This window comes from Saccoglossus kowalevskii, chromosome 9, assembly GCF_978046115.1.
Source record: "Saccoglossus kowalevskii chromosome 9, keSacKowa6.1, whole genome shotgun sequence".
Taxonomy (NCBI): Eukaryota; Metazoa; Hemichordata; class Enteropneusta; family Harrimaniidae; genus Saccoglossus; species Saccoglossus kowalevskii.
In genome coordinates, this window is record NC_140649.1 from 25,470,975 (window position 1) to 25,488,064 (window position 17,090).

Here is a 17,090-nt window from a genome sequence, read left to right on the forward strand (position 1 = left end):
TTGAAGGCTTGTATCCTATATCAGTACCTGATGTACAATTAAAAAAAAAGTTATTTCAAATTGAACTTTGTTAGCCCGTTGTCAGTAAACAAATCCAATTCTCCGCGGGCAATGAGCGTGAGCTGTGAAATTAGTCGACGTTTCGGGGATAAACGAATACAATATGTTGATACAATACCACTTCGAATACTTGCCTCCATGCTCTGTTTTTACATATTAGTAATTCATGCTCTGAGGTTGGATTATGACTTCTTAGTAATTTTATTTTCTCCGCCAGTTCACACAACTACTTTTAATACTTTTAGGCTTTAAGCAATTGCAGATAATGCACTGGTACGTCAAAATAATCCCTATATAACAGTTGCAGTCACAGCGGTGTCATCGACAGTGTTGATTACTCACAGAGCTAAACTGAGTTTTGCACGGGAACCATGAACCGCATACGCCCAAGCAGCGAGGTAACTCCGGTTTCATCTGAGGTAAAGAGTTTAAATGTCCTGTCTCACCTTAAATCAAAATCAGATTTGTTTAATTATGCTATTTAATATTACCTAATAATGTTATAGTTAGGTAATATGTTAGTTGTAATATGTAACGTATTCTGGTAGAAATTGGTAAATATTAATTACGTCAAAAATGTGCAAGTTTAGCGCAAACTTTCCTACAAATTTTCTTAATGTGGTCCTTCCAACGGAGATTTATGTTCACAACTCGAATAACACCAAGCAACTTTTTCTGATTCGTCTGCTTTTAGTGGTTTCTTATTAATTGCTACATTACAATCTCGATCAGAGGAAGATAAATTTCCCAAATTCTAGGATGATGATATCAATATAGAACTATGTAGCAAGTGTTTTTAGTAAATGATTTCACCTGGGAAAAAATACAGATTTGTATGCATGAAAACAAATGAATTTCTTAATAGTGGAAACAGAAAATCTGTAGTAAATTTCTTTGACTATTTCGGTTTAATGATCTTTATTTAAAGCAGTCTCTGTATGTGCTTATAACAACGGATATATATTCATAAGTTTCGATATGTAATTTTGCCGTAATTGTGCGTTATTTTACGGGGTATTTTCATCCTACCATATAAGGAAATGCGAATTCCAAATACGGGTTGATTACGCGCGTAAGCGTCCTCTAATAATAAAAACAAACATGGCTGCCACCAGACAGTACGCCGTCACATCGATCGACGCGCTGTCCAGCTGTACTGTCTTCGTGCACATACTTTGAGGTATCCACGTAATAACCTCATATTATTTGTTAACCTGAAATTCGAACGCGCTGCCTCGCGACTTTGATTTATAGGTCTCTATAATATGAAGTTATTACGAGAATACAGCAAAATGTGAACGAAGAAAGTTACGGCGATCATGTAGACCGACGCGTTGCGGAGTTCCATGCGTTGCCGTACTGTCGTAGTGGATAATTTACGGTATCCTCGTGATTATATAATTATTTTACATTCTTTTTCTGATTGTAGAAGTCATTAAATGAGAAAGAACAACCCAAAATTAAAACGAAAAACGTCTTGCGCTGTTGCGTATGTTTGCGTTAAGTGACGGAATTTCCGTCACGCGCTATAGCATCTGATCTAATTATTCTCCTTCCCAGAGTTCCTTGCGGTTAGATCACCGAAAGTATCTCTGCCATCACACACCGCCATTTTGTGGTGAAACACCACAAGACTTTTACTACGCGTATTATTCGCGTATTTTTGTTATTAGAGGGCTCTCGTGCTGATTTATTCCTACTGAAAAACAAGTTTTAAAATATTTTATGATAGCTGATAATTTTTTTTTTCTGTAAATGCACTGTCAAGGGTGAAATAGTTATAATTTACAAAAGAAAATAATTTCATCGCGGTATAACGGTTACTAAGGTGTTACTCGGTTCATCAAACTGACCGTCCTGTCGATTGCCAATCGAAGACATATAAAGAAATGAAATCACTTAGCGGTATTGGCAGGTAAACCGTCCTACTATCACACCGTTTGTGTTACGGAAAATAAAAAAATGAGTCTCTCACTCCGAAAACAGCCAGAATCTACATACAAGCATCGACCAATCAGCAACCAGCATAAGATCGCGTGGTGGCAGAGATATATTCGTAGAAATAGAACTCTGCCTGGGAGATTGCCGGTTCGAATGTGACGTAAAAGTTACCGTACATTTTCAAATAAGGAAAGCATTCAAACGCGTCTATAACACCTTGAACTTGATGTATAATAACATCAGTTATTTCTCAGCGCGTTCTCCCGCATGGCATGGCACGTGAGTTCGTTACCTTGTAAAGCAGCTGACCTCAGACGCAAATGGTCGCCGGTATCTATGAAATATATATATTTATCATACTGGTGACCAAGGCAAATATATGAATATCGTGATCACTGCGGATACGGCACGGTAAACGTCACAATATTCCGGGTGGACGTCACAATATTCCGCGTCAACGTCATAGACATGCATGCTAGCGCGAGATATGTAGGGCGCATATAAACAAAGATGGCGACTTTGACTGTTGCGCAGATCAACGAGTACAAACTGAGGCGTTACCAAGCTTTAATTAGGTATTGTTAGGTGATTGGAAGGTATCGAAGTCACCGGCGGTAATTAGTGCAAGTCGCACCCAGGTCAAACCTCATACATGTGATTTCAATGATTAGAAGAGCGCATTGGATTATGGGAAAATCAATGTTTATCAACAAAAATGTCGCACATGCGCAGCGCGACGACTACCGCCCTATAACCTTGTAATACTAGTATTATTCACGGGCCGCGTCTATTACACTACATTGATATTCTACCCCATGAAATGTTCCTGTCACTGCCGTCATGTGTTTTGTGGTCTAATGTTTCAAGTTCGTTCACCGGGTCTTCAAATAGCTCTCTTGAAATTATCCCGGGAGATGTTTATAAAATAATCTGAATATAATATAAAACAACCGATAGAATTATTTTAGTTTTCTGAGATATAAAGAGAACTTGAAAGAAATATTTCAAGCCGGAATTGACAACAGTCGATCGTGGATTTAGATAGAATTCAGCAATATGGAAATACGAAGTAAGTTTATATTTATTTACTAACAACGTAATATATGTTTGTAAATATATTTATTGCAGTCTATTCCCGGATTACTTTAATTGAGATTCCCGGTCTCTAACTGTATTTTATTGCCACACGGAAATTTGGAAAGAAATGAAAAAAAATGCGCATCATCATTTGCCTTAAGTTCTTAGCTGTTGTCATGGCAAGAGTAGGACGGAACTATTTTTTCAAACTTGTTAAGTTAGACCAATATTGGCCCAGTCCCCCAAATCACAGAAAAGTTAAAAAAAAAAACGTTCCTGACAATAAATTACACCAAATTCAGAGCCAAATTTCTCGGCAATGAAAAAAGATATCAAAAATCATTTGTTTTGGCTGTTGCCATGGCAATGGGTTTTTTTTCAGATTTCACCACCCAACTGAGGTGAAGGTGTGACATGCCTGCCAAGTTTGAACGAAATCGGCCCAGCTAAAACAAATTACAGAGGAATACGCAAAGACGGCATACGCAAAAAATGCATACAGGTAGACACAAAATTGAATCGCCAACAAACAAATGGCCAACGCTGGGCTCAGCGTTACGATGTTATGTCCGCAATGGAAAAGTGGGTGGATTTTGAAGTACAGGGGAATTTGGGGCTATAAATAAAAACAATTCAACACACATGGTAAATATACAGAAGGGTTATATCGCACCATTTATTAATTCCCGCGCACTTGGCAACTGCGAGCGCCGGTATTTTAAGAACAACATGGTGGAATGTCGAATATCCCTAGCAACGATCATCACATCATGCCAATAAATGGCAAAATCCAGCTCAGAGCATCAATCAACTCCAATCTTTGACGTGACATAAAATATTTTAAAAGTTGTAGTACTATATTGTCCTGCAATTTGTTTAAATGCCTAACCGACGCGGCAATTATCCACATTGAATCGTAACGTTAACTAAGTAAACCAAAATAAAATAGGAAATGTATATATAACCGTGCATACATTGAATTTCAACAGCCTCCAGTGAGTGCGGGGACTAGCAAAGTAAAAGTTGTTGCCATGGTGATGTCATCATTGGCGGTGACAGCAGCTTTAGGGACGTTGGGAGGAGCTATTGGTACAACTGCTAGCGAGGAAACAGAAGCGTCAGCTTATAAGCAAATAGGTAAGACCTGATAGTGCCGTCCAGAGGCGGCGGCACTAAATTTTGCATGGGGAGGGGGAGGGGGTCTGCCCACCATTCCATAGGCGCAAGTGGTCGCGCATTTTTTCCGGGGGGACGCGATAACCCCCTTCCCCGGTGCAACCGGCACTGCCGTCTGATGTGTTTGCTGGTGCAATGTGGAAGACAACCACGTTCTGATGAATCTGATGCGCAGGTATGTTTTGAATGAAACTTTGACCACAGAGCTCTATCGTTGTGCTCCATAAATAAAAAGATTTACGGTTTCAGCACAAGGAATTTGCTGCGAGATAAATGACGTTTACGGAGCCGAGTGGTAAATTCCGTTGTTACCCGGACGCAAGTCGCGGAGTCATATAATACTTCAGGTACTTGGTAAAACTACTAAGTGCATATTTGTACACAGTACACAAACTGCGCAACTGTGGATGATTTCGTGTTTGTTTGGTGCATCCAAGATATAGCAATATTTCATCTCGGAAATACACTTTATAGTTATTAGTTATTACTGTTTATGCCTGCTTGGGTGTCTGTTTGGTTTGAATACAGTCTTTATTAACAGCGACATTCGACTCGTACATGCTGAAGAAAACGATATTCAACTTCATTTGTGTCGCTTGGTTTAAAGTTCCCGGATGCAGTTAATCCTGTCGATGCATCTGAAGACAGTTTTAATTGCGCTTACAAAATTTACGCTGTTTATTTCTGTATTTATTTCCTTAGGTTCTGTTTTTTTTTGTTTATGAATAATAACAAAATGTAAAACAAAACAAAGTGGGAATTTAGATACACTCCAGAGATAGGTTTCGGCACTCGAAATCGGAGATCGGGCCTGTTTCTGTAGCCTTGAAAAAAGTATGTTAAACGTGTTTACAAATATACAGATATTTCCTACTACACAATGATTGCTAAAAGAAACACATTCTTTACTTTTATTTGATCATGTCTTGCCACAAGACAGCTGAGGTAGCTATTTTTACCGCCCAGGGTATTTCTACTGCACTATTATTGTCCATGCTATTATTTACTATGCCATTATTCTCTCTACTGTTTTAATTGTGCCATTGTGTTACCGCTGATGGGAGGGATTTCACACAGGGAGTTGGATTTTATTCATTTCAATGTATTAAACATTAGTTGCATGTTCAAGTTGTCTAAGATCTATGCTGGAACGTACATGAATTCAGAGTACATGCGTATTGAATTATTGGTACGTACTAATATTTCACAGTGAAATGTGTATTGAATTCTAGTACGTTGTATCAATTCAAAGTACATGTATATTATTTACTCATGGTATGTACTTTCGATTTGAAGTGTTCACGTATTGAATTAATGGTACGTACTATTAATTCACAATGAATGCGCATTGAATTCTGGTACGTACTATTAATTCAGAGTGCATGTGTATTGAATTCTGGTACGTTGTATCAATTCAAATTACTTGCATACTATTTTTTCATGGTACATACTTTCAATTTGAAGTGCTTACGTATTGATTTACTGGTACGTACTATTAATTCAGAGTGCATGTGTATTGAATTATGTATGGTATGTTGTATCAATTCAAAGTACATGCATATTATTTACTCATGGTACGTACTTTCAATTTGAAGTGCTTACGTATTAAATTACTGGTACGTACTATTAATTCACAATGAATGCGCATTGAATTCTGCTACATACTATTAATTCCGAGTACGTGTGTGATGAATTTATTTATTTAGTTAACACTTTATTTAAAGAGGTTAGGCCAATTATTAATTACGGTACGTTGTATCAATTCAAAGTACATGCATAATATTTACTCATGGTATGTACTTTCAATTTGAAGTGCTTACGTATTTAATTGCTGGTACGTACTATTAATTCACAGTTTTATGTTTTATTTACGGTGAATAGCAATCCACAGTTGTGTTTGATCACATTAAATTCTTAAATATTTGATTGAAGATTGAATGCGCTACTGCCAAAATACACGAATATTTTTAACTACCTATATATAGTCAGGTGGCCATAGTGTGCCATTGTTTACAAACAAGCGTCTACCCATGAGCCTTTGCGTTCTTAGCGTGTGTTGTTATCATCACTTGAGACTCAATTCCTGCGCGTGCGCAGTTGACGACCCTCCCGCTTTAAATTAAAAAATAAGTATGTAATTATAACGTACTCTGTTTTCTTCACAGGAAGTCGCATTCGTATATCAACTACAACAAAACCCAACACGACTGTAGTGCCAGAGATATGTAACGAGTGTCTTAACGGCGGTACATGTACCGGCAATTCGCAGAGTTTTACCTGCGCATGTGTCAGTGGGTACGAGGGTATTCGGTGCGAGACAGGTAATTGCAAGAGTCGTGGTATTGTGCTATTAGTGACGCAATAATTGTGGGACTTAAACTTTAGTCGTAAATGACCGACTACAAGACTTGATAAATAATTGTAAACTCGTAGTAGAGAGTAGTAACATTTACATAGAAAGTAAATCAAGTATCACAGAAGAAGGGGGGCAAGGGGGTAGCTGGTACAGTTTTACGGGAAATAAAAAGAGCTTTTTACAATTTATTTACAAAGAAAAAAAGACGTTTTTACAGTTTACAGTGAAAATTGAATTTTGCAGTGAATTGTGTCATCTAGTCGTTTTACAGTTTCGAAAATGTAATTTCCCTGGATTATTCTTCACGACTTTTTTATTTGGATGTATATTCTTGTAAGTACCGAGAAAAATGACACATTTTTACAGTGTACGAAAAAAATATTTGATTGATTACGTTGTACGTCTAGCCTGTGATTACAGAATTACGGAATTTATTTTTTTCAATTTAGGTTGTACGAACAAAAAAATATTGCAATTACGTTGAACGAAGATACCCCCCCCCCACACACACACAGAGTAAATGTGTACCGTAATAAACGTAATGCTTTACGTCACAGCAAATCTTGTTTTTTGACCCTCGCTATGTTTCATTCTCTCGAACCATGACGATTGCATGACGAACTAAAATACTGATATTTCATTACGTACGTATAAGTCTTTACGTTTTAAACATGGATAATAAATCAAATGCATTTTATTTACCGATATTCACTATATAGGGCCGCCATCTTGAATACGACTCGAATCTATAAAAGATGGAATCGGGTCATACTAGTATTCAAGAAGATGGCCCCCACACAATAGTAGTCAAATCGGTAAATCGGTAAATTAATAGAATTTATTTTATAATAGTACTCTTTAATGTGACCTGAATGAGTTCGATTTTGACTAGCGTGTGCGCGTCCACTTTATATTTTACCAAAATTGTTTTTAGGGGTGTGGTCGATATTTTGATTGCGACTATTCACAATAATATTTCCTGAAAGACACAGTCTCAACACCTTCTCGCTTTTTTTGTTGTGTCAATATAATCTTTGCCGTCTGAGAAGAAATGGATTGTTGAAACATTTACACATCAGTAAATATTTGTATTTTATTGTTAGATATTGACGACTGTGATCCCAATCCGTGTCTCAATAGTGGTGTATGTGAAGATGGAATAAACATCTATACTTGCACGTGTCCAGAAGGATACACAGGGGACATCTGTCAAACAAGTATGTGCCAATCTCCAATATTACTATCTAAATTGAAAGCAAAGTTTATGATCATTATGCCTCTGCTGTATCTTAAAGTAGTTGGTTACTATCAAGATAGATACTCATTGAATGAAGTTTACAATGTGATTTTATTTTAAGCTGCTGTTCATAACTTGGGCCCCGAATGAATAATATATAGGTCCGGCGCCCTCGCAGTTGCAGAACGAGATTTCTGGGAGTAGTCATGCGAGGGCGCTCGGTAGACTCATTCATAAGAAATTTTAAGTGATTTGCTCACTATATGTAACCGAACGAAATTTTGAGATACGAGACCTTTTTACCGTGAAAATGGGTTTCCGCGTAAACTGTCCCACTTTCAAAATATTCGTTTATAACAAAGCCATTATATGATAACAGACAATTTCAAGTACATTTACCCCTTCAGGTATACGTATATGCACATCGAAAATTATGAAGAAGAGGGGAAAGACATAGTCTCAACACCTCCTCTCACATTTTTGTTGTGTCAACATAATCTTTGCCGCCTGAGAAGGAATGGATTGTTGAAACATTTACACACCAGTAAATATTTTTATTTTATTGTTAGATATTGACGACTGTGATCCTAATCCGTGTCTCAATGGTGGTGTATGTGAAGATGGAATCAACGACTACACTTGTACGTGTCCAGAAGGATACACAGGGGACATCTGTCAAACAGGTATGTGCCAATCTCCAATACACTATCTAAATTTATCATGATGGTGTTATCAGTGTAATATTACTATGTTACTACAATATACTTTAATGTGTTTTCGCATTCCACAAATCTTAATGTGTACGACCTTTGTAGTGTGAATGTCAGCCAATCAGAATCCCTTAGAAGGCACGCAATGTTATATACAAGTGAATACATTTGAATTATTCATGCGGGTTTATGTGTTGATAGAACCTTCAGATGCAGACGATATGTTGTTTGCGTTGACTTACAAAATCCAAGTGTTACCCTGTGTGATTTTGTTTTATCTGGCTCTTGTCAGCTCATTAATAATTCAGCCCAAACAAGGCATCTTCGTTAGCCAAGGTCTAAATTTATTCGGCCAAGCCTGTAAACAGATTTTGGCAAAACGACCATCAAATATGCGTATTCTAACAGTGCCCCAAGTCAATTGAGGCTAATCATTGTCCAATCAGTTTGCGTGTTGCAAATCCCTCTTTGGCGTTTCATTTTAAACAAAATGGCGGCGCCCATGAATCGTGATATTTGTGATGATAAAATTGCGAAGTTGTTGGTGTTGGTGCCTTCAAGCCTCATCGGGTACAGGCAATCGACGCAGTTTTGTGTGGGAAGGATGTCTTCATGGCGACAAAAACAGGGAGTGGAATTTTGTTTCATAATTTAGCACGTCCAAGCTGATTGGGCTCCTTGTTTCGAGGCGCGCCCAATCATATCTCACTACTTAAGATACGCAATTAGCCTATGCGATCGCGCGCAGTATCTTCTAGAGGCATATAGGTCGAAGACACGGGACCGTGCGATTCGGACGATGAAACAAGGACTCGAACCAATTATATATCCGCGTTAATGTTACCATGAAGCTAAAAAAAGAGGACCATGAGAACACGTATTTTTTACGGAATTCTCGTTTCTTTCGGATGATTCTGAAGCAAAGTGCATACATATTTTATAAACATATGAGCAATGCAGCTATTTAAAATTGTGTTGTAAACAAACGTATTGCACGACCATTCAAACTTCATATAAGGACAATGTATGGTGACTCATATCATACGCTCACATTATCTTTGTCATCTGGTCAAATATGGCTGACTGACACCGGACTATGTCATCAAATTTAATAATTTGTCATTGTTAAAATGGAACTGGGATTATTTCATTCACACTTTTTATGATGGTTACAGGTGCGCATCATATTTTTAAATATTGTAACAAAATACCGATTAGTCACGGTGGCCATTTTGTTTTCAGTCATTTCTATGCGTTTCCTCACTAATCATGTATCGTTCGATTAAGTGGAAATTCTGTACACCAGTACTATATAGATGATCACGAGTAATGGCATAGCATGTGTGGATAGTTCTCTGTCGGGCGGAAATGTATACTTATGGGTTGACATCCGTGCGTCCGTGTGTTTGTCCGTCCTTTTTCAGCAATATCTCACACATGCTTGGACCAATCAAGCTAAAACTTCACACATACATTTGTCTTATCTTCATGCATTTGTTTCAAGATGGCCGAATGGCAACCATTTTAAGGCCAGAAATACAATAAAATCAAACATTTTCAAAATTCCCGAACCAAATCTCAGTCATGTATGAACGGATTTAGGTTAAATAAGGTAAACACATTAAACACAATGGGACATTCATGCACGTCATTTTATTTTTCATATCAAGCTAAATAGGCGGCCTTTATGTTTTAAAGATTGCAGTGTCCGATCCACGTCACCGACATATCTGGACAAATCAAGTTTAAACTTCACATATATATCACACAATATTAACTGATTTAATTCCAATTTGGTCCATACAATGAACGTCATCGATGTTCACTGTAGTGTGTAATTTGTTTTTCCTGATTGGATTCAATTCATTATCATCTAACTGGTCGCCATACTGTTTGATACAATGCGTATAGTAGCCGCATTCCTGACATGCATTTCATGTGCACATTATATCAATTCACACTAATTATTTACGGCACTAATGCAATACTGTTACAAGATATATTTCTTTTGATCATTTTATATTCAATTAATAAAAGTGGGTACAAAGACAAAATATATTCGTATACTAAAGCACGTCAATTTGTTTTGCCTTTTGGTGAAATTTGGCCGACAGATGGCCATAATTGTCGCCCACTTGTGTCCCGCATGTTCCTCGGGCATGCCTCGGCTGATTGACACAGTCACTAAAAGTCTGAAAGTAAACAGTTACTATGTAATTCACAATGACTTGTTGATTTTAAATTTACATGGAACTCTCTTACAACAACAACGCAAGACAATGGTGGTCCATGGCGTCGATGTTCTTCCGTTAAATCTCATGTCATAAAAGCCATATCATGTAATGATTAAATGAAAAAATCAGCGATTTGAGTCATGTTTTTTTAGCAAATTTTTATGAAGAGTAACTATGGTGGCACGCGTGATTTCAAAAAATAATTTTAAGATTGAATAATTGAACATTGTACTATTAAAGTACAACAAAGACGACCCCAATTTAAAGACACCAAATGTTATATCATAGTACGAATGTCTAGAAAATGTCGTTTACCCGATCAAATTCGAAAATCGGCTAAAAACTGTGCCACATCTAGCCTCGTCCGCCGCCGGCCCAGAGAACTGTGAGTCAGGTGACAAATAAGTGCGTGATGTAATAAGTGAAACTATTCGATGTCTTTGACCTGTTGTGTGACCTATTGCTTTTTTATACGTAGGTAGGAAAGTTTTGCGCGTCGTATATACTAGTAATTATCTACTTTCGAGTTTAACGATGCTCACTACAAAACTAACATACGTCTTTTAACTGTTTCTCCTATCACAGTGCTCCCTCCGTCGTGTGACATTAATAATGGTGGATGCGATCATAATTGTCATCCAACATATGACGGCACTGGACGTTATTGCTCGTGTAACACTGGCTATGACCTGAAATTGGACGAAATGGCATGCGACTTGATATGCAAGACACAAAGTATGTAATTCAATCAATGCGTATATACATAAATGTAATTGTATTTTTGAATTGCACGTTATTTATCTCACGTGATTATGTGAACTGTTGAAGTACACTATTACAACTATGAGTAATACACTGAAGAAAACCTGTAACAACTTCAACACTACGACAAAGACTTTTCGTTTTCGACATTGTGAAATTCTTTCGTTTTTTTGGTGAGGGAAAACCTCGAAAAAATATGATTTTGACAAGATAATTCAGAAATATATATCAGGAATTCCCTGTGCACTATAAATAATTTTCATAATTACCGATTACACGAGAATATTGCATTTTATTTGTCTTGAATTATGACTGAAAGAAGCTGAATGAAATTGCAATCTATATAGTGTGTTCAAAAACTCATGTATGAACAATAACTTTAATAAGGGTTTTACTTGGTAAAAATACTTCATAAAAACGAAAGGATTTCACAATATCGAAAATTGGGAGTCTTTATCGCAGCGTTCTACCTTGCCAGTAGTGGTATATTTTTTTGAGCTGATTAATAATTTGTCTATGTATGCCAATCTCACTCAAAGCTAAAGATTTGAAGCGCCGCGTCCTGTTCGATATGGGACTCATAGCGACGTATACGACGCGTGTAAAATACATTGTTTGTAGCGCTTTAAATACAGTTTTTTTTCACATTTTACACTCAATAAAAATATATTTTTAAATACAAAAACAACAAATTAACAGTTGTTGTCAATATCGTAGAAAAAAATACTAATTTAAACTTCGACAAATCATGTAAATTATGTAATTTATTTTTGAACACTTCTTCTTGATGTGTATATTTAATTTACTCCATAAAAAGAACAACATATCTACAACTCTGGGGGTTCCATGCATAGTTGATAATATAGAAAAAAAGAATACTTATGCAAACGTACATAGTTTTAAAAGTGTGGTCTGGAAGCTTAAGGACAGACACATATTGTATGCTCATATTAGTTTGTGAGATCAAATCGTCATAGAAACTTTCATGTCAGGTACTGGGAGCAGTGGACTAAGATTATAGAGAAAATGCGATTTATTTCAGATTTCCCGATACTTACAATAAGATGTGTGACGTATGAATTAGCGCCCTCTGGTTCCAATTGGGATGGTGCAGTACAAGGATGTGAAAACAGCGGTTTAAAGTTATTCAAAATCCGGGATGCCGAGGCCGCGAACTGTATTCTACAATACCTACAAATGAATCACCCCACCCTCGGCGATATATGGATAGGCCTTCGTGACTCTGTAGGCAACGCTGCCAACCCGGCCTACTACGACTGGGTCGCGGATGGATCTGACTTAACTGGGTATCAGAATTGGGCACCCGGTCAACCTAACGATAACTCCCCATGGGCCGCTCAACGGTGTGTCCAATTGTGGTAAGAACAAACCCGCTTTATTTTACTGAGACATGTGCTCGAAATAGACCTGCCTACCGGTGACAAACACAACTAAAACGGTCACAATATCGTACATTTTTTTTACAGGAAAGGAAGCGGTTATAGATGGGACAATGATGATTGCTACAAAGGAAAACGCTATTTCTGTGAAACTGGGATTAATCACGACGGTGAGTACTTTGCACAGTGTCTGGTTTGTCTCGCATCATCATAGTGGTCATACTCTGCACAGTGTCTGGTTTGTCTCGCATCATCGTAGTGGTCATACTTTGCACAGTGTCTGGCTTGTGTCGCATCATCGTAGTGGTCATACTCTGCACAGTGTCTGGTTTGTGTCGCATCATCGTAGTGGTCATACTTTGCACAGTGTCGTGTTTATGTCGCATCATCGTAGTGGTCATACTTTGCACAGTGTCTGGTTTGTCTCGCATCATCGTAGTGGTCATACTCTGCACAGTGTCTGGTTTGTGTCGCATCATCGTAGTGGTCATACTTTGCACAGTGTCGTGTTTATGTCGCATCATCGTAGTGGTCATACTTTGCACAGTGTCTGGTTTGTGTCGCATCATCGTAGTGGTCATACTCTGCACAGTGTCTGATTTGTGTCGCATCATCGTAGTGGTCATACTTTGCACAGTGTCGTGTTTATGTCGCATCATCGTAGTGGTCATAATCTGCACAGTGTCTGGTTTGTGTCGCATCATCGTAGTGGTCATACTTTGCACAGTGTCTGATTTGTGTCGCATCATCTTAGTGGTCATACTTTGCACAGTGTCTGGTTTGTGTCGCATCATCGTAGTGGTCATACTCTGCACAGTGTCTGGTTTGTGTCGCATCATCGTAGTGGTCATACTCTGCACAGTGTCTGGTTTGTGTCGCATCATCGTAGTGGTCATACTCTGCACAGTGTATGGTTTGTGTCGCATCATCGTATTGGTCATACTCTGCACAGTGTCTGGTTTGTGTCGCATCATCTTAGTGGTCATACTTTGCACAGTGTCGTGTTTATGTCGCATCATCGTAGTGGTCATACTTTGCACAGTGTCTGGTTTGTGTCGCATCATCGTAGTGGTCATACTCTGCACAGTGTCTGATTTGTGTCGCATCATCGCAGTGGTCATACTTTGCACAGTGTCGTGTTTATGTCGCATCATCGTAGTGGTCATACTCTGCACAGTGTCTGGTTTGTGTCGCATCATCGTAGTGGTCATACTTTGCACAGTGTCTGGTTTGTGTCGCATCATCGTAGTGGTCATACTCTGCACAGTGTCTGGTTTGTGTTGCATCATCGTAGTGGTCATACTTTGCACAGTGTCTGGTTTGTGTCGCATCATCGTAGTGGTCATACTCTGCACAGTGTCTGGTTTGTGTCGCATCATCATAGTGGTCATACTCTGCACAGTGTCTGGTTTGTGTCGCATCATCGTAGTGGTCATACTCTGCACAGTGTCTGGTTTGTGTCGCATCATCGTAGTGGTCATACTCTGCACAGTGTCTGGTTTGTGTCGCATCATCTTAGTGGTCATACTTTGCACAGTGTCGTGTTTATGTCGCATCATCGTAGTGGTCATACTTTGCACAGTGTCTGGTTTGTGTCGCATCATCGTAGTGGTCATACTCTGCACAGTGTCTGATTTGTGTCGCATCATTGCAGTGGTCATACTTTGCACAGTGTCGTGTTTATGTCGCATCATCGTAGTGGTCATACTCTGCACAGTGTCTGGTTTGTGTCGCATCATCGTAGTGGTCATACTCTGCACAGTGTCTGGTTTGTGTCGCATCATCGTAATGGTCATACTCTGCACAGTGTCTGGTTTGTGTCGCATCATCGTAGTGGTCATACTCTGCACAGTGTCTGGTTTGTGTCGCATCATCGTAGTGGTCATACTCTGCACAGTGTCTGGTTTGTGTCGCATCATCTTAGTGGTCATACTTTGCACAGTGTCATGTTTATGTTGCATCATCGTAGTGGTCATACTTTGCACAGTGTCTGGTTTGTGTCGCATCATCGTAGTGGTCATACTCTGCACAGTGTCTGATTTGTGTCGCATCATCGCAGTGGTCATACTTTGCACAGTGTCATGTTTATGTTGCATCATCGTAGTGGTCATACTCTGCACAGTGTCTGGTTTGTGTTGCATCATCATAGTGGTCATACTTTGCACAGTGTCTGGTTTGTGTCGCATCATCGTAGTGGTCATACTCTGCACAGTGTCTGATTTGTGTCGCATCATCGCAGTGGTCATACTTTGCACAGTGTCATGTTTATGTTGCATCATCGTAGTGGTCATACTTTGCACAGTGTCATGTTTATGTTGCATCATCGTAGTGGTCATACTCTGCACAGTGTCTGGTTTGTGTTGCATCATCATAGTGGTCATACTCTGCACAGTGTCTGGTTTGTGTTGCATCATCATAGTGGTCATACTTTGCACAGTGTCTGGTTTGTGTCGCATCATTGTAGTGGTCATACTTTGCACAGTGTCGTGTTTATGTTACATCATCGTAGTGGTCATACTTTGCACAGTGTTGTGTTTATGTTACATCATCGTAGTGGTCATACTTTGCACAGTGTCTGGTTTGTGTCGCATCATCGTAGTGGTCATACTTTGCACAGTGTCTGGTTTGTGTCGCATCATCGTAGTGGTCATACTTGGCACAGTGTCTGGTTTGTGTCCCATCACCGTATCGGCCACACATACAGGCACTGGGGAAATTTGGTTTATATAAGTGGTAATATATAATGCTTTCCATGGTAACAAAACGGTAGATGAAAAATGAATCATATACTTCGCAAGTTGTTATGACGTAATAATAAAATTGAGTGGCCGATCAACCGGACTATAAATAACTTTAATGCTACTGATGCTGTTATTTTTGTTTTTCATGTCAGAGTGTGACATTATACTACCCGATCACATGCAGTGACTCGTGTGTCAGTGAGGGCAGTTTGTGTTGATATATATACCTTGACATAAATAATGACACCGCCGTCCCTATGAATGGCGCCATCTAGCGACAAAGCGTTTCTGTGACGTAAATAGATGTAAGAGACGTCGATATTTTTTAATTTGCGTTTTTTTCGTCAAAAACAAATATGTTATTTTATTTGTGTGTTTTTGTGTTTTAAATTATAAATCTTTCCTCGTGTAGGAATACGTTTCGTCGTCCCCAAACAGGTGTTATACGTATTTATACCGCCTTCAATTTAAATCCACTGATATTTAGAGAAAACTATATATTTGTATAACAATATATTAATATTTTTAGGTAATTGCAAATTTAATTCCTAATTAAAGCATGTTAAAATTTGCACAAACAAAGAGGTTTTTAGTCAACGAATCGAAAAATTGAGAATAGTCGATATATTGCTTGCAACGTGTCGAACAGCTTCGGTATTTCACGTTTCGGTGCTTATTTCTATAATCTGTGATTTTGACTCAATTACTTTTACCCATGTGAGGAAATGAGTTATAATTGTTATTGAAATTTTACACCAAAATTCTGCAATGTCATATTTGACTGTTGCATTTGTTTTGTGCATACACAATATCTACAGCTATGCGCAGTTGAAACGTGACCTTTGAAGCATTTCTTCATATATTGAGCCAAAGCTCCACACCATGTCTGGTGGTATTATTCGTCCAATCATTGATAAGAGGAAATAAATACATGACAAAAGGCAGGGCCGTGTGTACACAAAACAAGTATCTAGGGAGGTTTTATGACACGCTAAGCGCGTAACCTGCCTGACCACTTATTTTAACGTTGCATACTGTAGTTGTACTAGAAATGAACCGAGAGTGCAACCCGCTATTTTAGTAGCATACTACTAAACGCACCGTGAATGTGCGTGTACCATAATAAGCCATCAATTGCAATTATAAACAAAGGTATTCGCATATTAACAGTTTTTATGTATTGTAAGAACTTAAGGTAGAAGCCTACTCATGAATGAAAATACCCAGAATTTATTCATTTTGCAATAAACTGTACTCCAAGGCAATATAAGTATAATAACATAGAAAAGTTGGAGTTCACCAGCTCTATTTTCAGGAAATTGATGGTTGTATTTTAGTGGAAAGTCGCCATTGTGGCACTATTATAATGCTTTTACCATATGTTCCTATGGCAGAA

General features: G+C 38.3%; 1 protein-coding gene across 4 annotated transcripts in view; it reads left to right on the forward strand.

Annotated features, from left to right (window-relative positions):
* Positions 1-428: 428 nt before the first annotated feature.
* Positions 429-17,090, forward strand: part of LOC102808514 (uncharacterized) — a 30,483-nt gene continuing 13,821 nt past the window's right edge. For 2 of the 4 annotated variants that reach the window (XM_085503793.1, XM_078005540.2), the window contains exons 1-8: positions 429-479; positions 4,068-4,215; positions 6,420-6,575; positions 7,714-7,827; positions 8,417-8,530; positions 11,377-11,526; positions 12,596-12,932; positions 13,041-13,123. In XM_085503793.1, coding sequence (XP_085359919.1) covers positions 432-479; positions 4,068-4,215; positions 6,420-6,575; positions 7,714-7,827; positions 8,417-8,530; positions 11,377-11,526; positions 12,596-12,932; positions 13,041-13,123 — 1,150 coding nt within the window. In that variant the 5' untranslated portion in view covers positions 429-431. Of the gene's footprint in view, positions 480-4,067; positions 4,216-6,419; positions 6,576-7,713; positions 7,828-8,416; positions 8,531-11,376; positions 11,527-12,595; positions 12,933-13,040; positions 13,124-15,846; positions 16,232-17,090 lie in introns of those variants that run through there. The other 2 variants (XR_014930597.1, XM_085503792.1) reach the window with 2 other exon arrangements.